This window comes from Oryzias melastigma, linkage group LG14, assembly GCF_002922805.2.
Source record: "Oryzias melastigma strain HK-1 linkage group LG14, ASM292280v2, whole genome shotgun sequence".
NCBI classification, from domain to species: domain Eukaryota; kingdom Metazoa; phylum Chordata; class Actinopteri; order Beloniformes; family Adrianichthyidae; genus Oryzias; species Oryzias melastigma.
The window spans coordinates 14,616,275-14,640,106 of NC_050525.1; the positions used below are offsets into that span (position 1 = coordinate 14,616,275).

The window sequence follows — 23,832 nt, forward strand, 5'->3', positions numbered from 1 at the left end:
TTTTTGAAACTGATTGAACGATCCGCTTTGAGACTAAACTCCAGTGAACTTTTAATCCAGCACGCTTTTTGGACGACCATCCATTCCTTTGGCTGTGCAAACCCAGATGACCACCAGAACTTCAGCCACATCCAGTCGTAAGCTCCAGAAGAGTCTTCGACTGTCCTCCTACACCCTGCACCAAAGCTGCTGCTGCTTTCTTCATCTCATCTGCCTCATGAGAAACACCTCTGTCTGGTGAGCTTTGTCTGAAAGTCCAGTCCAAGTCCAGCTTGAAGCCACCGTGGTGAGGAGACCCTCTCAGCAAAACTGTTGCAGTTTGATGTGGTCATAACAGCCAATTTGATTTATCCAGACTAGTGTCTTGAACAGTTTAACGTAATTGTTTTCTTTAGATTACAAGTTTTCTCCCCTAAACCGTTCTGAGGCATTACTTTGCTCAACTTTCACACACATTCATACACACACACATGCACTATCTTGATTTTCTTTGTTTATTTTTATATATATTTTTATGCTTATCTCTTAATAAACATCAAAAAGGCAGTCGTTGTCCATCTTGTTCTTTCTTTGTGATTAGGTCCCTCCAGAAGATAATTTACTTCCTGAACTGTTAAGATTGATTTTGAAGATTACTGTTTAATCAATTTTAAAGCTAAAATTGATAATCTTTCATCATTGAGTAAATTTTCCTTCATCAAGGAAGGTGGTGCCCCTTTACGAGTCAAAGTCAAATTCTTCATTGAGTTTGACCCTTTCACGCTACACCTGTTCTTCTTGTAATGTCATCAAAACTAGATCACTAGAAAATACAGTTAATCTGTTGACTCTATATGTTCATGTTATGAACTATTCCAGCAGTGTAAAGCAAACACAGGAGTCAGCTTTGATTTTGTGGAGCTGTAGCTTTTATTTGCATTGCTTGAAAACAGCCCCTCCTTCTGCTTTTGCATAGTCTCTTACCCTCATGCTCCAACTTTTAAAGGACCAATGATAGCCTTGTAACATATTTTTTATACATCATCAAATGCACCTATAAGCTGCCATGAGAGTCACAGTGCGGTAATAATTCAGCACAGATGGTACAGCTGGTAGCCATCTTCATTGAATTTTCCAAAACAACTGTACAAGTATTGCTGGAACTTCAACATTTTCCCCTCCATTGATCTCCTTTCTAAACAAAATAATTAAACATGAAACAAATAAATAGGACAGATTTTTTACATAAAACTTTTAAATAAAACTCCTGCAGTGTTACACAACTTTTGCAGTCAAGACATTACCAGTGTTGAGAACCAGTGACAGCAAATTAGGAGGTACTTTTGAGTACGTGACAAAGAAAAGCGTGTTTTTTTTAAGCGAACACAACAACGTTTTTTAAACAAAAATAAAAATTAAATAAAAACACATTATTTGTCACTAATGTGATTTGTTAAGGAAAATCAATGATTATGAACAGATTTACAAACTAGCAAAAATGTAGAAAAAAAGTGCAAGTCATAGCCTCACATAAAAGTCAAACATCTTAGTGGGAAGCATTCATACAAAAATACAAAGAATACAGCTTAGTATTAACAACTGACACATATGTACAGGATCCCCTCAGGTCAGGTCATGGACGGGTCTGGTATAAAACTTGTTGGGTGGAATATTGCTTTGGCTTGCAGCAGTGCTCATGTGCAGCCACTAGGGGGGGCTGTTGTCTGTTTTGAAGAAGGCTTGTAATCTTTGTCTTTGGCACTATTAGAGGAAAAAACAACAAAGTAAGTTGAATATCTTTGAAGATGTATGAATTTCCAAAACAACAAAAAATAGTTCGTAACTGACTTTTCCGATTATAGAGCATTGCTGCTAAAATTGTTGTTCTTTTTAACTTAACTTACACATTCACAAAACAAACTTTAACTATCATCTATTAAAAAAAAACATTTAAACAGAATAGTCAAATTGGAGAGCATTCAAGATCTATTAGGAGAACACTCATATTAATAATGTGCAAGTATTTAAAAATCAAAAGGATGCTTCATTGTTTGAAAAGGTTGTATCAAGTGCTGCATACATTTAAATAATACTTCTTCAGTCTTTAGCAGTTCTTCTTGGAGACATTTTATGGAGTGTGATTGGAGGTTTCTGACGTTTGTGCATTGTCTGTTTCTCTTGGGTCCACGGGATAAAATTCTCCTTCCCTGCAGTAAAAACAAAATGTACACTTAGAAAACATTTCTATTCAAGCCTCATATAAAGAGACAAATATCATAAAAAAAGTCAAATACAAAAAGAGGAAATAATAGATAAACCAAAGTGATTCTGAAGTTAGGTCAACTTTTAGGGAACATTTTCTTAAACTTCTGAAAGGGAAACAGATTTTCATCTATTTATGAAGTGTTCTTTTAATTATGATGATGCTGTTTTTAGGTAAAATCTAAAATCCTGTGTCGTTTTCTAGGACATAGTTTCTGAAGGGGCAGTAGTTCATTAGAAATTCCCCTCTGAGTTGTCTATGTGGAGTAAGCACGCCCCTACTTCCTGACATCCGTCTGTTTAAATGCTCTCACGGGTGAAAATAAAAACAGCAAGCAATATTTTAGCTAAAATGCCACAAAAACGTGTTAAAAACATGATTTTCATTTGAATGGGTCTTTAACCATTAACATGAAATTATTTTATTTTTTTCTCCTGGTCGTCTTTTTGGTTATTTCAATTAAAATGTGCACAATTTCAAGAATTTTTACTAAATATTTGAGATATAGTCTATTATTTGTTTCTTAAAGAAAAAACAAACTGTTTCCTTTTCTGTTTTCTGGATTGCATTCAAATGAATTTAAAAAAGATGCTGATAAATGTCATTGTGTACATTGAAGTCATTTTTTCAAGTAAAATTAGTGCTCGATATAAAACTGCTGTTTATGTCTTAAAAACTTAAAAGCACAAAAAATCTTTTCTCTTTTTAAATTTTTTTTTTTGCTCTCATGACAAAAATTTTTACAATTTAAAACTTTAATTTTTAATTAATATAATAAACTGACTCTACTACATAACTACTACTATAAGCCTTTCTTAAATGAGGAAGTTCTGTTAGAAGATTTTTAAACATAAAATAAAAAACTAGATTTTGATTTTGAAAAAGAACAAAAACAGGTAGCAAAAACATGTTTTTCTTATTATTAGAAACATTTAATTTTTTTACGTTGAATTTGTCTTTGAATATAAAATTTAACTTGGATTTTATTGTCTTTTTTAAAAATTAGATATATTTGATATCCTGATTTTCATTCCATACAATTGTTTTTTCTAAATTCCAACTATGAATTACAATTCTATATTTCTATGTGTAGATAGAAACATTAGTAACTAATTTAAAACATTTTGTGCACTAACTTACCGCCTCCTTTTGTACAACCAATAGCCGATTCCCAAAGCTGCAACAACTACTACAAACAGAATTAACACCACCATGACGATAGTTGCGTGGTCCGGTGAACCATCTGTAAGCACAGCAACACACTGAATAATTAAAACTGTAGCACTCAGAAAAACACCACTAGAATTTACTTCAGAGGCTGTTGTAATGGTTGGTAAAGGAGAGGAAATAAACTCACTTTGCTGTTCGTCTATCCCTGAATTTGCTGAGAAAAAAAGAAAATCACATGAAAAATGAAATATTATAAACCTTAGCAGCAAGTTTACAGTGATCAGAAGAAGTAATGCACTACCTCTACCAGAAGGAGGCAGTAACAAGCTTTTGGTAAATGAATGATGAAAGTTGCTGCTTGAGGTGTCTGTGGTGATAAAATGTCTCACTAATATGTTGAATTTTTGACCTAAATCTAAATCTTATTTTTATTGTTTTCAAGAGAAAAATATCAATAGCAGTTTTTTATTTTATTATTCATGATCCTACGTTTTAGGAAACAAATGTTAATACATATTTGAGGAGAAGTGTATTACCAACTTGTTTAGCAACATTTTTTTGTTTTTATGGTCTTTTTAAATGTAATTTTGTTCAAGTTGAAATGCCTACTTATTGTACGGCTAAAACATAGTACCTAATGGTACATAAAAATAATAATAATAGGAATAAGAAACATATTTTCCTGTAAAATGTCTTATTGTTTGAAATGATATGAAAGTGAACTCACCAGTGGTAACATTGATGCTCCTCACATCTCCTCCGTATTTGTTGCTAACACTGCAGGTGACCAGGAGGCCCGTCTCAGTGACGTTGACTTTTTGAATGGCCTTTCCTTTTGTGTATGAGGTTGTTATCTAAAATAAACATTATATGTAAAACTTTATTTTGTCCTGAATCTGAACGGTTGAACCCAACCCTTTTTGAGCTCCCTGACTCACAATGATGACGTTGATGCTCCACTTGAACTGGGGCTCTGGTACTCCCTCAGCCTCACATGTCAGTACTTCCTTGTTTTCAGACAGATTGGTGATCACTGGTGTTCCTAGTAACACACATATTAATCGACAGTTGATTAGAAAACATTTTAGCATAACATTTAGATCACAACAGAGAAGGAAAAGAATTTGTCACCAAATTTGCTGTCCCACTTAGAAAAACGAGAGAGGTTTGTAATGTTTATCATGGATGCGCCTTGATTAAAACTCTATTTAGGGTGTTTCAGACATGTTAGACATTACACAAACTGAATTAAATCTGGTAATAAATTAAAACCTTGCTGAAGTTCATTTTATCTTTATATAAGGATATTAAGACAATAACATATTTTTATAATTGGAAAAAAACAACACTAGTTTACAGAGTTTAATTATTTAAAATTGTGAGAATATTTTAACAAGCAAACTTTTTTCAGATTTGAAAAAGATAACTGAAAGAAAGAACTCTTAGAAAATACCATAAGCACTTCAAAGTCTTTTTTGATGTTTCTTCCTAATTCATATGCTAGAATAGTAATCTGAGTTGCCCTTATGTCTAAATCCATGGCTTAATGTTATACATCCTAACATCATTAAAAAACAGATTTTTTTACGCCTTTAGTTTCCCTTCACTTTTATCTTATGTATAACATTTGCAGCTGGTTCAAACTTTATTTGTGCTCTAGATTTCTTGAAGAAAACATCAAAATGTGATATAAGTTTTCTCTTAATCCATAACCGTTAAAGTAGAAGCTACAAAAACAAACACCAATTTCAGTCTCGTCCAACTTTTAAGGTGTGACGGGTAAATACAAAAAGAGTTAGTATTTTCTGAATATAATAATAAACGTGAATCATCACTTGAACAACTTTATTAGCAACATCTTCCCAATGTGGTATGTCTCCTGGTATTTGCCTGTTAAACGCAGCTTTCTTTTATTTTGAAATCAAAAGCTTTTCTTCTGTGAAAACAAACTTTCCAGATACATTTATAATTTTTCTAACTTTGTTAGCTTGAGGGGATTTTTAGTTTAGTGTTTGGTGCATCCACTTAAAGAAAGATCCGGATGTATTGTATAACAGTCTAGTAGTTTTTCAAAATAAAACTACCTTCAGCGTCAGATTAGAAACAAGATGGGAAAAAAATGTAGTTGTGTTTTATTTTCTCTGCGCCACAGCACTAACTGTCCCATGGACTGGTACCGGTCAGGGGGTTGGGGACCGCTATGGTGCATAACAAGATCAGAATATTGGCACACAAGTAAATTTAAGTTTAATTATGGTCAAGTTCTATCACTTCTAAAAAAGGAAAAACTGAATGAAGCAAACATTTGCTTACCTTCTACGACCAGTTCAATGTTTTTTTCTGAAGAAGTCACTCCAGGTATGGAGACTTTACAGGTGTAAAGACCTGCATCGGCGTAGAGTAGACTCTCAAACTCCGGTTGACTCACCAATTTTCCATTCTGAAAATGGAAATTACAGTTTGTTGTTTTTAGTTGACTGAAAAGCTGCAGTGAAACCTCTTTTATCACTTCCCCTTTTGGCTTGAATTTGGATGTACTACTGAAAAGCTAGAAAAACAAGAAGTCCTTTCGGAACATGATTTCACAAGAACTCCTCTCTATTTAAAGATAGAAGAAAGTTCCAGTGATGTGTGATTCATGACACGCTTTTCAGGGGAGTACTGTTCCACATTACTGATTGTTGACTCATTTAATCCTTTAGTAATGCAAATAAATCTAATCCAATCACATAAAGCCACACTGATGATTGAAACGGCTTGAGTTATGTCCATATCAGACTGAAAATGTAAAATGATGCTGTCATAAATGAGGAAAAAGTGATCTAGTTTAAGAACTTGTATTTTTTAAGCTAAAGCTTTATTTTACCTTCATCCATGAGATTTGAGGGTCGACTGAAGTCTCCAGGTCAATTTGTACAGAAAAGTTGCCCCCGACCATTTTCACAACCCTCCCAGAGGGGCTGAGATCCAGATTCACATCTGAAAACAAATGACATCATGCTGAGTTACACTAATCCACAAAAACATATTTGTTATTTTCCTTTCTGGTAATGTTGTCAAAGCTGAATTGTTTTTTGTACTCTTGAGAATTGTTGGAATTCATGTATTGAATTTACTTGTTGAATGTTTTTGCTTTGAGTTGACTTTTTGGTAAGAAAACAGAAAGAGGTTAGCTGCTGATGACGTCACCATCTCTTTGTAGCTAATGCTACTTCCCCATTCTACAAAGTCATATCCCTTTCATGAGTAATGAGTGTTAAATGCACTGGAATTTAGAAATGCTGTTCCAGAAACATGAAAACAGCATAATGGATAAACGGCACTGATACTTACAGTGAACGGTGATGTTTTGAGAGGCTTCGAGCTTCTCATTCTCAGGAAGTGAGCATTTGTAAAGGCCGGTGTCCTCTTTGCTGACCAGAGTTAGAGTCAAGGTGTCGGAATTTTCAACCAGTATTTTCTCGCCCTGGTAGAAGAATAGAAGGAGCAGTTATAGTTTCGGGATTCATAAAAATAAAATAAAAAAAAGGCAACCAAAGTCAGAAACTTGTGTTTGGCCAGTAACAGAGGCTCAGGGCTAAATGTCAAGATATGTTCACACAGCAAGTGGCCATTTCCAATGAAAAGTCTATGAAAACACGTGTATATGCATGTTCTAAAATCTCACGTTCATGCATAGCTACGCAGGTTTTTACAACGGTTTGTGAGCTCTACGCAGTGTAAACCCCGTGGACATTGGTCAAATTTGAACCAATCAGGGACTCGGATTTGGTAGTGACATATGGATGGCGTCCCTTTTAATTCATCAACGTCCCAATCGTTTGAAAATTAATAACTGAGATTTGTGCCTGGCCAGAATTCTATGACATCAAGGCCAAATCCAAATTCTTCTCCTACCCCGCCGGTTTCTCTGCCGTTTGAAGTGAAAGGGATTTTTTCAAGGGTAGACTGAAAGAGTTCTGTATCCCTCCGCCAATAGGGTGAGCTAAATTGGGCTTTGCCACGGAGGAAAAGTGTTTTTCTTTACATGGGTGTGCTCTGAAGCACAGAGGTTTACAATTAAATGTAAGTAACATGCTATTTTATCATGTCCCTTTTAAAGTTATAAAACTGATGCTGTTATGTTTTTCCGTGTGCTAGCAGCTACGCGCTAACAGAGCTGACCGGGGACGGAAACATCCAACATTATTTTCCATACCTCTCCATTTGGAGGGCTAAATGTAGGGTTAGGGGAAGAATTTGGATTTGGTCTGAGTATCTCATTTATCGGAATAGAGTAAGATTTACAAGATTTGCACCGCTTTGACATTTTGCACCAAACTTCTTGTAACTGTAGGTGACAGACATGCTAGTAAACAGTAGAGAGAGAATTTCTGTCACTATTACTTTGCTTTCTTCTCAAAAGTAATTCTCCTTGCAGATTTTTTGTAGCCTTGGATGAACATTAGATGAGCTTTAACCAACCTTTTTGTGAAATAAAAAGGAGTTAGGTGGTGGGTTTCCATCACCGGCACACCTCAGCGTCACATTGGCCCCCTCATTTATGGGGCCCTTGGGCACAATATCAAGACGAACTCTCTCGGATGGATCTGAAATGAACAGAAAGAAGCGTTACACAAGAAGTGACATCCCAGCAGTAAATCTTTACACACGTCAAGTAAAATGGTGCGGAGAAACAAAGATCTGTAATTATTTTTTTAATCAAGATCAAGTAAACCACTTTTTTTTGTTTTTTTAAACAACAGAGGGTTTGGATAAAACACGCACACACACATAACCACACTTGGACAAAAACCTTGCCGATTGTTATTTACGACTATTTTCATAGGAGACAGTGCAGAGCCTGGATCGGTCCTCTGTGAGTCTGCATAAACAAACCTAAATATGAGTTGGTTTCTATGCAACACCAAGAAGTGCATGCCTTGTCTTATATGTTAGGTGTTTTACACATTAGATCCTTGCAAAGTCAGAGTTTAAAGACTGGCTTTAAATGTTATTCACTAAAACCCAGAGGATCACTGCCACTGCACAATATATATATCAGTGGTGCTACAATCCCATGTAAAACCCCTCAGCTAAAACACTCCTTCTGTTGGATTGGTCTGTATTTAAATAAAAAAACTCAAATATATTAAGCATGATAAACAAGTCAAAATATTTTCATAATAAGTAGAATGCTGAATTTAATCCAGTATATTATATTTGTGAAATTGATGCTCTGCAGAGTTCAGTTGCCAACGAATATGTAATTGCAGGATTGTTCTGTTTTACTCACAATGAACAGGTAACGGTTCCAACTGAGTCTCATTGTGAACCAGCTCGTAAGTGGACACACAGGTGAACACAGCCCCAGCATCCTCCTTGGTGGCTGCATACTGGAGCGTGGAGTAGGATGTGGACAGGCCTGTGGCAGGATTCAGCTTCACACTGGGAGTGATGGAGACACCTGGAGGAAGTTTGACACACTCACAGTTAGTGCTGCACATGTGGGAACATACAGGCAATTGTCTGTGTTCCTGCTCAGAAGCTGTCAAGGTCCATCGGTTAAAGTCAAAAAGCATGACCATAGATTTCAGTAAGTCATTAACAACACAGCATTACCTTTTTCATCGGCTTTCAAGGGACTTTTATTTTTTGTCCATGTAATGGTGGCTGCAGGATTTGAATCTATTACAATGCAAGTTCCCACCTGAACACACAAACAAAATAACATGTTATGGTTTTGATTTATTTCACAAGATTTTGTTTTACTATTCTAGTTGTTTAATAAATTCGCTCAAATGTGAACAGATCCAACTCTCAGCAACGCTCTTGCTATCTTAACGCTGAGTCAGCATTGTTTATGAGCCTCAGTTTCTATGGCCGTCTTGTTCTCTTTGAGAGGAGTGGCTTTTATATGATCGCAATAACATCAAAGTTTGCTTGGAAGAATGCTGGTCAGCCTTTTGTATTTTCTCTACTGTCTTGACACAAAGCCTCTGGATCTTTTCACTGATGAATCAGTGAATGCAGCGCTTCAACATGGCTGAGGCAACTTTTAGTTCAGCAAAGAAAACTTCATCTTTAAGTCATCTGCATCAACAAAACACACGTTTTGGTTGATGGAGACATTCATTCTTCTGAATAAAAAAAATACAAAAAAGCATGGTTTTTTTCTGACAGGGGCGGAGCTAGAATATTTAATACGGGGTGCGGCAGAGGACACTGGAAGAGTGGCAAATGAGAACAATGGAGTGGAAGGCCATCACAAATTAAACATTTATGTATTAACTTATTGATGAGTCATTGTTTAGCAACAAATACGGGGGGGGCTAAAGGGGCCTGTTCCAAAATTACATTTTCCAAAAGTAAGGCTAATTTTCAGCAACCTAAACCTTAAAGCAAATATTTTCTTACTGTGGTCGCTATGTCCTTCTTCAGTGCTTCTGACTTGTCGATTATCTCCACTGAGGACGGTTTCTCTGCAAACACAACAAAAGCCGTTTGTCATTCAAATGTCATTTTTCAGATAAGGTAAAAATATAAACGTGTCAAGTATAAGTTAAGTAGCTAAGTGTCACAGATGAAGTTACTGACTGAAGGGATTGTTTTTCAAAGCTTAACTTCAGAAAAATATTAACCTTTAGTGCAGTCTTAACTAAGTCTAAGATTATGTATTTTGTTGAAAAAAATAGCTAAAGCAAAAGCAATGAAAAACATAGTTAAATAAAACAAAAACATTGTTAAGTACTTACTGTTCACTAAAACTTTGAGGCGATACTCTTTTAGGTTAGAGATGTACACCACCATACAGGAGAAGATTTTCTGATCGCTGAGCGATGCTTGGCTGACATGCAAGGAGTAGTCGTCACCCATGCTGATGCGAGAAGCATAATCCTCTGAAGCCAGAATGGTGACCTCATTGTCGTTGGCTTGTTTGATCAATAGGTCTTCTGGGGATTTATCATCATTTTCCTAAAACATAAGTCAGTAAAGAAAGAAATTGGGATCCAAGTCATGAGACAAGAATGTTGAATTAAAAGTACTCTGACTCCATTCAAGAAAATTTTTATTATTTTTTTTTAAGTTATCTGGACACAAAATAAGACAGCTCACTGTCTTATTTTATACATTTTTATATATTTGATATATATATATATATATATATATATATTTTAAATACAGTAAATGACAATAGTTGAAATGTTATTTTTAAATGAAGGAATACTTGATTTTTCAAACTTTCTGCAGCATGTGATGCTAAACCTGTGGTACACACTAAAGTTTCAAATATAGTAATTTCCAACATTTTAAACCAGGATTAATATTTTGAGTATTAGTCAGCGTATCAAAAGTATCAACACCAGGGCGGAGTATTAATGCTAGCACAGCGTCAGTCATTAAAAAAGCCTGTACTAACACTAATGGCAGGATTTTTTGTTGTGTTGTTGATATTTTTTGATTTATTAGTGTTGCTTTTGTCGATTTCTTTCACTAGTGACTTTGATGTTTTATTACAGCCTTTAATTTTTTATATATATGTTTGTTAAACTTGCATTTTTTTTACATTTTCTGTTTTTTTTAAAACTTTGCTCTTAATACTGTTTTCTTATTTTATTACAGTATTATGCCATTGTTAATACAGATGCTCTTTATTTGATGTATTTTCAGTTCAGATTGTTGTAATTTGTTAATACACATTTGTATTTGACTAAAGTCTATCTTGTGTTTTATTAAAAACTTAATTAAAAAAAAGTGTGTATTTTCATAATTTAACATTTTAAAAAAATATATTAATATTTATATCAGCAATACTAGCCCTGCAATTACTTGGTATCAGATTGATACCCAATTTCCCAGTATTCCCCAACCTTACCCTGGAAAACTTGATTTTGGTCAATAAATCATTTTATTTATTTATTTATTTTGACCACTGTTAATTGCTGCTATCCAAAAATAAACACATTTAAAAAAATCAAATTAACTTTAAAAGCCTTGAAAAAAAATGTTCTTAGGTTAAAAGGTTAAAACAAAAACACAAAAACTAACTGGAGGTACTTACATATTTCCACTTGACAAAAATCAAGTTATCTAGAGCCAGATTTCCACCATTGCAGGGCAATTTGATGGTCTTTCCATACCATGCGGTGATGTTTTTTTGTGATCCTTGCACTGAAATGCAAACAATAATACAGTATTACTTTTCATTAAACAAAAAGATCAATCACAAATTAACCTGCTTCACTCAGTCTAGACTTTTGCAAGATGGATTTTTTTTCTGAGTCTTGGTAGATAAGATTTCATACTAAACCCAGGAATGCCAAAAATAATTGAGGGATTTCTCTTAACTGGGATGAACCCACATCAAGCCCTTAATTACAGAACTCTCTCTTCTTCTATCTCAGGTCAAGACTTTGGAATGAAGAGAATTTGACCAAATTATAGGTGCGGTCCTTTTACAGAAACTGTCTTTGCATAGCTAAAGCTTCAAACCAATCCTTGTTTGAATCACACCTGTATTTTCTGCTTGACACTGCACATATCTACCACAATTCTCAGTTGGCTTTATTTGATAACTTAGAAAAACGTTTTAAAGTATTCTGGCACCTTTTACTGCCTCTCCACTGGTGCCCCACATGGTTCTGTTCTCATCCCCACAAAGATATCAATACATTTAAGGGTCACTATTGATTTCCAGCTCATATTAACCAATAAAATCTCTGCAATATATTTGTCCTCAACACAAACCTCATCTTTTAGGTTATGAATTTAAAGACGAAACTTGCAAAAAGAGTGACCACAAACAGTATGGTAAAACCATTATCGTCATCACCTAAAATGAGCTATAGGTCAAATACCACAAATGTCCTAAGTGTCCTCTACCAATAATACACATTTAATACATTTGGTTCTAGAATTCACAATTTTGTTGTCTGTTTTTAACTTCTAAAACTTCTGACATTGACTGTCAAATAACAAAATTCATTCATTTTAAGATTATAATGAGAATGTGTAAATCACATGTTTTTATATTTTAAAGAAGCAACACAGAACCAACACTGGAGGTGACGACGGGAACTTGAGATGAACCATTTGAGGAATTGAGAATGTTCCATAAGAGGGCGGAGAAAAGCTGCTTCAGGGCAGCTGAGGGAATGTGGAGGAAAACGAGATATTTCAGTTTGACAGCTCTCATGATCGGCTACAGAAGTTCCTTAGCTGGAGGTTGACTAGTAATGATCAAGAGGACATAAGAATTTGTGACAAGCAAGAAACAGTTCTGGCTGAACTTTAGTCAACTTTATCTGCTGAAATATTCCAGATCACACATAATAACGTTGGATTCCCTCTAAACCTTTTGAAGTAGAATCCAAATTAAACTCAACCTTATACTTTGCAGTTGGACTAATGTTGACATCACTGTTGACATAATTGATAATACGTGTTTCAGTTACAAGACCTGATAGCTGATTCATTGAGGAACAAATGGATATATCAAAGTCTGAGTCCAACAGTTATTTTAGGCAATTCTTTTGAGTTGTAAATCGATTTTATACTTTTTGAAATGCTGAATTATCTTTTTGCAGATGATGCAGTTCTGTATTTTCTGTTATTTAATATTATTTCTGAAATGGTTTCTGATTTTTTTTAAAAGGCTTTTTATAGGGGAAGTAATATGATGGTCATTTTTGTGCCAAAGGGTCACGGCTCTTAAATCACATGAAATGTGATTGTCAGGGGTCATGGGTATGGGAGACAGCTGACAAAGAGCAGATGATTTTTGGAGGAAAAAACACAAAGCAACTTCCTATTTGTTCAAAAAGTACACAAAAAATAATGTCTTTCATTGGTGTGTTTGGGCCTCTGCTTCAGAATTTCCCACAGACGTAACAGTGCATCCTTCAGTGTGTGTTGAGCAAACGGACCACACAGATGAGGAGGAAGCACCCCAATTTATTTAATATATGGAGAATGGGCTGTTTCAGTCAGCAGGATCGGGAGGCACCAGCCTGTCTGAGGAGTAGCAAGATCCTTGTCCTTCTGGGTCACACAGACCTACGAGTCTCTAGTTAACAAACAAAAACAAACTGAAACGTCTTTCATTACTTCATAACCAGCTAATCTAAGCAAACAATGGACACTGATGCTCTTGTTCTTTGGGACTCTGGAGACAGTGTCCGAAAAAGTGCAGCCAATTTCCAAGGAACAAAATTTGAATCTCCGGCAGATGGGAGTTTCCAATATTCTCCATATTGGTCACATTTTGGCTGATAGCTTAACTGTCTCTGAGTTCAAAAGAGAAAATAAATGGAGAAAATTCTGCTTAAAATTGCATTTCTGAGTATTTACTTATTCAAATCGATGTGAATCAGGAGCATACGAAAAAAATGCAGTTAAAAAAACAACTTATCTGTGACATAGAAAATACGCTGGGTAGGCATCAACCCCCCTCCTCCAAGCACTTAGTAAAGGGAAGGGGGCGGGGCTAGTCCTGCGGTAGTAGTCCCGCCCACAACTCAGAGATGAATTTCTAGGGAACTGCTGCCGCTTTGCAGAAACTTTATCCAATAGAACAACACAACTCTTTTGATTTTAGCTAAAAACTGCATTATCATAACTAAAAGAGCACTGGGAAAGTTTTTTAAAATACATAATTTTTTTCAGTCTAGACTAATTATAGGATAGAAGCTAAAATCTGTTGCCTAATAGCTTGTTTGGTCTTAAATTCCAACTAAATCTTTCCAAATCATTTTTAATTACATTCATGCAGAGAAAAAAATGAGGAAATTTAAAAGAAAAATCTAACTGAACTTCAATATGTGCCTTTAAAAGCAGAACTTCTTTCAGTTTCAGTGGTGTGTGTTTCTGATTGGTGTGGCTGTCGTTGTTCCGTTGGATTGTTGTGGTTTTGTATGACGCTTCACCTCAACCCATGGCTCTGAATTTGAGTCAAGATTCAGAAGTGACCACTTTCTAATCTTGAAGAAGTGTTTTTAATGTCTTCACCCCTCACTACTTGGTGCGTACGGAGTGTAGGGTTGTCCAAGATTCACTGTCTTAAAACATTTCCCAGAAGTCTCTGCAAAAAACCTGTGTGCATTGATACTAGATTGGTGAATATAGACCACAATGCATTGCGCGGGAACGATTTTTCATTAGAAATAATATTACTCTTATGAGTATTTGAAAAATGTTCATATTTATAAGGTTTCTTTATTTATGGAAATCTGTGATGTCATTTTTGCTGTTTAAAATAACAAAAAAAGAAGTGAGAGTGGTCCCTGCGGGCCTGACTGGAACGTCTGCAAAGATGCGGAACAATTAACTTTAAAAAAAGCACAATAGTGGACTAACTAATAGTGAACTAGTGGCTTGATGAAGCACCATTTAAGCGGTTTCTAATAGCACGAGCAGTTCATACAGCATACCAACAGACAAATTCTGGTGAGTTTAATTACAGTGGCTGCATGACAGGAATGCAGTGAAGCTGGCTTGAACGAGGCTTTGAGCCTGTGAGTCAGAGCAATGCTATGCACTAGTTCCATTAAAGGATGCATCTTGGTCACGCTGCCATGAGGTGCATGGCTTCTTTCCCACGCCCCGGATGTCTATTCTCCGAAACACCGACTTTTTTTTTTTTTTTTTCAAGAATTAAGACAATTAAAGGGGCCCTACTATGATTTTCTTCAGCCTTTCAGAGTAAACTATATCATATATATGATCATATATTTAGAACACAAAAAAACATAAATCATCAATGTGCCTGCTTTCTGTTTCTGATCAAACTTTATAAAAACAAAACTATAGCTATAGGAGAGGGTCAAAACAGAAGACAAAGCTGGATCTGCTGCGTTTGCAAATGCTTGCCAGGATTTTTCCCTTATTCAAACTTTTTATTTTGCTGATAGATTTTGAGCTTCTGTATGAAGACCAGGCTCAACACTTTTACTGCAACTTACCGCGAAGGAATCCTGCATGATGGTTAATGGGGATGCTAGGCTACACACAACACAGGTCTGAATGCTAGAGAACACGTCGGTAGAATCAATGTGGATCACGTTAAAAGTTGTTATATTGAGCATGAATTCATCCGACCACATCACCGCAGCAGCCCGTGCGCGTGCCGGTAACGAGACACAGAAAAGCGAGTTATACGTTTCTCAGTGATATTAAAATAAAAATTCTAACAGGTAAACTGTTGAACAAATTATTTCATTTTGGCTAACATGACAATTAATGCTCTACATTTGTTCGCGGCTCACCAATCACCTCATTTCTACCGTGTTTACGTCACGGGACTTAAGGTACGGTGGCCGTTTTGGTTCAGTTCTTTTGCTCTCAGTTCGTTTTGTATTCAGATGAGGAATCTCAGAGTGAACCGAAGTTCAGTCTGATTGAAAACAAACCGAGGAACTATCTTACAGTACCAAGAAGGTAGTTTTCTCCTGCCAGGAGACAGATTCGGCAGGAGAGAACTACATTAGCACCACAGCTCCACAGAGAAGGTAGGTGTGTTTTTGTTGTAGTCTGGGGGCGGAGCTTGCAGCACAGACTCTTCTTGGAAGGAGCTGTTGGCATCGATCTTACATCAGCATGTTTCCAACGGCTCGTTTTCGTGGGTATGGGAGGGGCTGCTGCACACAGGGAGGTTTTTAGAGGATTACTCTTAAATGCATGAACGGATCAAAATACGTTTTGGAGTTCTTTATAAAGTGAAGAATGAACAGTAAAATGCATTTAAAACCTCAAAAAGTAGAATTTTCATGGTTAAGATTTACAAATTTACACAAACTTTTTGATTTTGACTAAAAACTGCAAAACAATAATTAACAGACATATGGAAATGATTTCGCAATTGAAAATATATAGTGGAAGTGGAGCTTTAAGGCTTAACTTGTACTTTTACCCTAATTTAAAGGAGAAAACTAAATCAGTATCACATGTATCTGTGGTAACCTGAAACTAACAGCAATTTGAAAATGAAATTACATCATTTATTTGTCAGTCTCAACAAATGTGAAACTACATGAAAACCTATTTAGTTTTAGACAGAAAAATATTTGAAAAAAAGGTGGAACCTAATCTTGAGATATGATCTTTAGAGGGAGAGACCATTTTCACAATCAAATTGTGAAATAGGTCAACGGTGAGTCTCAGTGGAGTCCAGCAGAGGACACAAGGCAGCTGAATCTGCCTGTTTTTATCCAGAGCAACACCACAGACATGCATGTGCAACACTGGAGGAAACAGCCCAACAGTAAATTTGAGCATATAACTATTATTATAGCCTTTCTGTGAATGCTTCAGGAGATTACATGCTTTGCTCAAAATCCCTCCCTGCTGACATGACTTCAGAGTGTAGATGGCTCATTGTTGGTGTCAATATAAGTCTGAAACCCATTTCCCAACGACTCAGTCCAACAATGAATCACATTCCTGGTGTTGGTAAAGCTGTTGTTTGCAATTGGAAGCTTGTCTTATATTTCAGGAAGAGACTTTAAATTCAAAGATTTTGCAGAAAAGAAGAAGAATTTAAGCTTTAAGGACACTATGCTGCTTTCTAATTTATGCAATGTCAAAACCAGAGTAGAGTAATTGATTATTTATGTTACTGGATGAAAAAAATAATTGAACACTTTATTCATTCCCTAATTTGAAAAGTAACTCACTACTCATTACTTTACTTTTTTCACTCACATGCACATTCTCAAGAGAAATAATGCTAGCACAAACAAGATACCCTTGAAAGATGTACAAATTAAAATCACAGAGGCTACAAAGGATCAGTTTTTTCCCCTTTTTTTATTCATTAGTTTTTGTTTTTCTTTTAGCACCACCACATGAACATGAAAAAATGTACATTATATTGTAGCCTACAAAGTATATAGACAGGTTGCTCATTGACAATAAGGCAGTTCATCTCAAGGATTTAACTTGCACTTAACTGAAATGCTTTTGCCTTTGTCTTCAACAAATTGAAAATAATTTGAACATCTCCCATGAATTTCCCCATATTTCCGCTCTATTCATCCAATCTCCAGCTCTGCATCAGCGAGCATACGTCTGTGACTCTGTTTTTTTGTTTTTATTTTAGTAGCATTTGTTTTTTTATTTATTTAACCTAAAATAACGTCAGAGCCAACTGCTTAATAAATTCATTTTTTATTATTAGTATAAGTAATTGCAATTTAATTACTACAATTTGAACTGTAATTTTTATTTTTTTATTTTTAAATAACATTATCTAATTTACATGCAAGGGTTTAGGGGTGTCAAACTCAATCGTACAAGGGGCCAAAATCCAAAACATACCTTAGGTCGGGGGGCCGAACAGGATAAACATTTATTGAACACTCTAAAACTACATTTTTAAAACTTTAAACCATAACTTTCTAACATAATTATGAACTAGATATGTAGCATTTCCTGCGATGATGCTAGTGTGAATGCTGGAAGCTGAATTTGGCCGCTGAAGATGCCAGTGCTGATAGTTGAAGATGCTGAAATTGATTGTTATAAACACTAAAGTTGATAGCTGAAATCACTGAAGCTACAAATAGCTCCAAAATAGCCAAAAAAATCTTAGTAATTCCAAATAGTCCAAAAAGCTAACAGAATGACAATTTTTAAAACTCTAAAACCGTGATTTTTTTACATAATTATGAATAATAAAAAAGCAGAAATATTATTCCAGAATAAATCAACTTTAACCTTAAATAACTTTCAATATTTTACTCTCAATAAAAAATATATTTTGTCGAAATCATACAAGTTAGAAATAAGCGCAAGATGACTAAAATGATCAGGAGGGCCGGATCCGGCCCCCGGGCCTTGACATTGAAACATTGTTTAAATGTTCTGGATTTTTACTTTGTTATGTTGTCAAAGTTCACATTGGTTTCTGTAACAGATGTTGACAGTTTTGTACAAAAACATTAAGAAATAAATTATTTGTATCAATGATGCAGTTTTTGGCAACGTTCAAATAATTTTAGTCTTTTATGTAAAATCTTTACTTTTAAATTCCTAATTCTACATTTATAATTTTTATTTAAAATAAAAAAAATGTCTGTTTCTTGCCCATTGCATGTATTCTCTATGGAAGTCCTGTAGAATGAACTGCAGAACCAGACAAATACTCTTGTTGCTGCTCATTTTACGTAGAAGCAAGAAAACTGACTCTACTTTTTTGTATGACCACAAAAAAATGAGTGATGGAATATTCTGGAATAATTTTCTGGAATAATTTTCTGGTCAGATCATTCTGGAGTTGTCTATTATCAAACTTCAGTTAAAGTTTTAGCTTTTTTTTGAGTAACTTTTTGTTAAAAGATATTCAGGATCCTTTGAGAACACAGTGGATAAAATAATAGAGTCACCTCACTGGGTGTTATAACACTTACAAAGGAAATGTAACAATCAACAATAATTTGGAATACCGTTTGTGGATATATATATATAAAGATAAAGACTTTTTAAACAAATGGGAACACGATGGTATAAGCAGTGTAATGTTATGATTAACTGTTTAAAAGACAGTCAAGTGGGAATAAAAATCACATGTGGAGCACCTCAAGGATCTATTCTCAGTCCTGAGTTATTCCTAATATATTCTAACCCATAGGAACCAATGGTACCATCATAACCTCTGTGGTATTTCCCCACATAATTTTTCCTTTAAGGAAAAATGGGTCATTGTTCTTATGGATTAAGGACATTTGCAATTTTTTTTGAGCTGTTTACATTTGTTTTATTAGCGAATGACACAAATGTTTGCTGTTTTGTAAAGTCACTATAGGACACTGTCTGAAAACAGAGAATGAGCTCTAAAAAGAAAAACGGTTGCCATCAATAAATTATATTTTTCACAAACCAAAATGTATTAAGTTCAGCAACTGTAGATTCAAAGACAAAACTAACTTTAACGTCCCACTCCGACCAACTTCTGATCTGCTGTAAAAGTGTTCCCTGTGATGTTTTAATTAAGCCGGTTTAGCCAAAACCAAAAAAGTGGCTTTATTTACTAGGGCATAGTTTCAGTAGAGCCGCAGTAGTTCACTAGAAATTCGGCAGCAAGTTGTGGGAGGGGCCAAACAGAATTTTCTTAAAGTCAACTCTTTCCTCTCTGTATGCAGAGCTTGTTTGACCTCAGGGGCACAACGCAGTCAGAAAGTAGAGAAAAATGTATCTTGATAGTTTCTTAAAACTGTGTAGTCACTCTTGTCATCCATCCACTTTCTAAACCCGCCTTGTGTTGCTGGAGCCTATCCAGCCACTATATGGAGAAAAGGTAGAGTGCACCATCCCAGGGCCGCACAGAGACAAGCTGGGCTTCAACCACTTTACTATTTATGGCATTTTGTTATTTTTATGCATTAAGACAAAAAAAAAAACCCAGAAAACTTTTAATAACCACTGAAATGACATTTCTTTAATTTTAAGATCTGCAGTTGGAGGTGGATAAACACCGTCACACACTGAGCTGCTCCTATGTGACTGACTGTTTACATATGTTTAGGTCCAATTTTACAAGTATTTGTAACACAATGAATAATAATAACTCAAACAGTGTTTTGGGAGCTAACTGCATTACTACCAATACAAGCACAGACAAACAGCCCATAAATCTGTACAATGGTGCCTTCATTTGCTCCCATCTCACATTCTTCCACGTGGTTTTCTACTTAGCGAGTCGCTCAGCATTTTTCAAGTTTCGCTCTCCAGCTGAGAATTCCTCCACAAATGACATGTGTCATCATTTTCAGGTGGAATGATATGATGCCCAGCGTGATATGCAGAGAAGTCACTGGTGAGTCATACTTCCTCATAGAAGGAGCGCCTTGTGTCGAAGGGCCTCCGTTCACACATGACTGATATCAGTTCCACTTTTGACGACCTTTTCGTGGATTTTTAGGTGCTATTGTAGTAAAGTGTCTTGATCATTTCAGAGAGTCAGGTGCTTTTTGGGTTAGGTCATCACATCAGAGGGGGAATCCCTAGCCTGCCCGGCAAACATGGGTCGTCTGAGGCCACATCTTAGAGCGTATCCACATCAACCACACCTTGTTTTTCAACTTTATGCCAATGGGAATGTGGTGAATAAGCTGTTTACATAGATTTACTTCACTGCGCTGACTGGATTCAAATATTTGGGGGACTTGTGCTCAAGTGGGAAAAAGAAAAACAAAGTTGGGTTTTCCTCATTTTAAAATATTGAGAAAACTCCCCCCCAAAAAATAAAAGCTCAAAACTGGTAGGGTTAACCCCTTCATGGCTTATGTCGCTGAAAGTATTAAATGAGAATTTTTTTAACCTCTTTAGTACCAGCAACGAAATATTGTCCTAGATAGAAAATATATAGAAAACTCCTTTTTTATTCACTTGAGGACATTTGGTGGGGACTCTGGGAGTTGTAGTTTTTGATGGTAATAGAAATACGTTTGACTGGATAACACTGAATTTAGGCACAAAGGGGTTATATATGTCCTACTAACCAGTTAACTCAGATTTAACCTGTTGCAATACAGTTGAGTGGTATGTGTGCTGCCCATACTAACCTCAAGATGACTAGAGCCCAACATAATAGCAGCTCATTCATAAAAAGAAAAAAAAAATCTAGAAACCATAAATAGAGTTTACATCCAACATTTCCCTGCCATACAAAGAGTGTGAGGACTGATGTGTATCTTTTTCAGGAAAATATTAATGAAAATTAAAAAAATGGGTTTGACTTCAACACATTGAAAAACCAAACTCACCCATCAGGTTTTGCAGTCAGCATTTCACCTGACATTCTTCTGTCATCCACAGTAGAACCATTGTATTTGTCTTAACTTCTGTAATTCTGAATACTCTGTCATTTTACAGACTATTCTATTTGATCATTGATGGAGTGATAAATCAATGTAATCACGGTTTCGTAACATGTTTATGGACGATATCATACTCACAACCAAGCTACTTTATTTATAGTTATGACATTTCAAAATCCCCGACCATGATACCAGTTTCAATTGAAACATGGCTCCGTTTTAGTGGAAGTATCATTCCTGTTAAATCCTCAATATGTTGTAGATAATTGCGTTGATACTGAACTGATAATGACACAAAAACCAAAAACATTCCCTTAAGGCCATAAATCTATTTCCTCTTTATAAAAACACGACTTTTGTGGTTCTTTGAAGTAACTCGGACTTTAAAGTTTCATTTTGTTATCGTGATAAAACATACAGTAATTGAAACACACAAATACAAAGTGAAGACTTTAACTTTTTTGTCTGAAAATAAAAGGTCTCCTCCCGCTAACGCACTGAGTCCCTTTTATCAGGAAATGTTTCACTTTCCCGCGAGCGGAATCTCTTTTATCCCAGTTTCACCTGAAGTAGCCGACAGCTTCACGCACAAACAGGTAGATTTCGGCGTATTTTAGGGATTTATCCTTAAAAAAAGCGGGGCGCAGGTTTAGCTTCGACTGTCTGAACAATTTGCGCGTACATCAGCAGAACACCTTTGTTCTTACCTGTGACGCAAAGAAGAACCAGCGCGAGGAACGCAGTCAAATCCATCCTGAGACGAGGAACCTTCACGGTGTGAGGAGGAAGGTCTCTGTTCGAGCTGTTAAAACACCAGGGGGTTAAAATCCCTAGAAACTCCAGCGGCCGGTCTAATACAGCAAAGAGGGCAGGTTTACAGAAGCGAAACTAGCTACGACACAAAGGGGGAGGTTCCGTTCATAGTCATTCAACAGTGCTGTCGGGAAAAAAAAAGTTAAAATAAAAACTAGAGGCAAGCATAAAATTAGCTCTTTTGAAAAAAATCTCAAAGTTGCGTGTTGACTAAAAAATACGTTATTTGTATTAGTTTTTGTTCAAGAACTGTGTTTACTGCTTCACATCAAATGTATTTGCCACTTAAAACAATATGTTGTAAAATGTATTGCACAACTGTCCAACAAAGTAGCCTATCTAAAACCCCAAAACGATTATCTTATCTGTTATAAAAACAGTGGTCTGTTAATTATAATTATGCTGTTTTTAAGCATAAATAAATAATAAATAAAAACTGTAGGACATAGTTTCTGCAGAGCGGCAGTAGTTCCTTAGAAATATGCCTCTTGAGTTGTGGGTGGGACAACTGGGATGGGGTAAGCCCACCCCCACTTCCCAACATCCATCTGCTTACACTCAACTTATGTCTGAATTATTTCCCTACTCACGATATAGTGAGTTCGCCCTTTTGTAGATCTGTCTGAATGTATTATTCCAACATGTATCAGGTATTACCCTAGAAATTTTCACAGAAGTCTTTGTGAAAAAACCCGTGTGCATCTATGCTCACTACATAGAAACCACAATTCATTGTGTTTGAACAATTTTGCCCCCCCCCAAAAAAAAATTGTTTCAATGTAATTTTTTAATAAATGTTTTCGTCATCATAACACAGTGGAGTCACAAATAGATGACATGAAATGCTTGTATTGATTAGATTTTCACTTTGTGAAATTGGTGACGTCATACTTGCTATTTAAAAAGAAAAGTAGTGAGCATGGTGTTTAAATTGCTTTTAAAATCCAGGGCACTAGATAGTCCTACACTATATAGTTTTTTAGTAATTAGGGATTAAGGTGGGAATTTGGACATATTGTCTCTTGCTAACTTATTGACTGTATACAGAGAACTGGACAGGGAGGTGTGACGTCTCCCATTCAAAATGTTTTACTTTTGGCTTCAGCGAAGACATTCAGTCGAATGTCGCCAAAAAATGTGACGTCCGAGTTGGTCTGAGTCAACATTTCTATATGGCAACTACTGCTGCCAATCATAAGTGAGCTTGTTCTAAGTCCACACCCCTTTCACTGAGAGTGGGCTCAGGAGAATCTGTCAATCAAACATTTGAGCCAGTGGGCACCACATGCTTTTACTGAGGCATCTGATTGGTCAGTTTATAACTTGAATAACATAAAGAAAAAATGTAATGAAATAAAATTATCAAGAAGATGTTAAGAAAAAGGAACCAGAGCAGGATTGGTTATTCTGACAAATATAATGACTGAGTGATAACTGTTATTATCCCAAATAAAGGTCAATAGTATTTTGGCTTTTTTGAGTCAGCAGGTACTTCCTATTTGGAACGTTAAGCGGGAGGGGTAACTCAGTCCAGCTTTCTTATACAGTCAATGGTACAGCCCCTGACAACCTCAACCTAACATTAACGGTGAAACAAAAATGGCGAACAATTTTAGAGTTACCTGTACAGATTCCAGCTCAGACAAAGAAAACAAAGACGTATGTGGATCCATTGCAGATTTTTCGTCACATCTATAAGCTTTTTGAACGGCATTTTTTTCATCTGCTCCTTATTCACAATTATTTGAATAAAGAAATACTCAGAAATGCAATTTCAAGCTTAATTTTCTTAACATATTTCCTCCATCTTGAGAA

At 35.7% G+C, this 23,832-nt stretch overlaps 1 protein-coding gene across 1 annotated transcript; it reads right to left on the reverse strand.

Moving 5' to 3' along the window:
* Positions 1–885: 885 nt before the first annotated feature.
* LOC112138641 (CD166 antigen homolog) lies at positions 886–22,143 on the reverse strand. Its single transcript, XM_024261241.2, has 16 exons — positions 21,912–22,143; positions 11,454–11,563; positions 10,147–10,366; positions 9,809–9,873; positions 9,014–9,101; positions 8,688–8,858; positions 7,877–8,001; positions 6,746–6,878; positions 6,279–6,391; positions 5,726–5,852; positions 4,351–4,454; positions 4,140–4,266; positions 3,600–3,626; positions 3,383–3,485; positions 2,060–2,186; positions 886–1,740 (listed from the first exon to the last, which is right to left on the reverse strand). Exons 1-15 carry the CDS (start codon positions 21,955–21,957, stop codon positions 2,108–2,110), a joined length of 1,638 nt encoding a protein of 545 aa, XP_024117009.1. The 5' UTR covers positions 21,958–22,143; the 3' UTR covers positions 886–1,740; positions 2,060–2,107.
* Positions 22,144–23,832: the final 1,689 nt, after the last annotated feature.

Bases quoted from the DNA above. Each gene is read 5' to 3' on its own strand.
- LOC112138641 (XM_024261241.2), bottom strand. From the start codon at position 21,957: ATGGATTTGACTGCGTTCCTCGCGCTGGTTCTTCTTTGCGTCACAG. The intron at 8,859-9,013 runs GTAATGCTGTGT...AACTTCCTCCAG, and splicing joins CTTGAAAGCCGATGAAAAAG to GTGTCTCCATCACTCCCAGT. The intron at 8,002-8,687 runs GTGAGTAAAACA...TGTTCATTTCAG, and splicing joins GGAACCGTTACCTGTTCATT to ATCCATCCGAGAGAGTTCGT.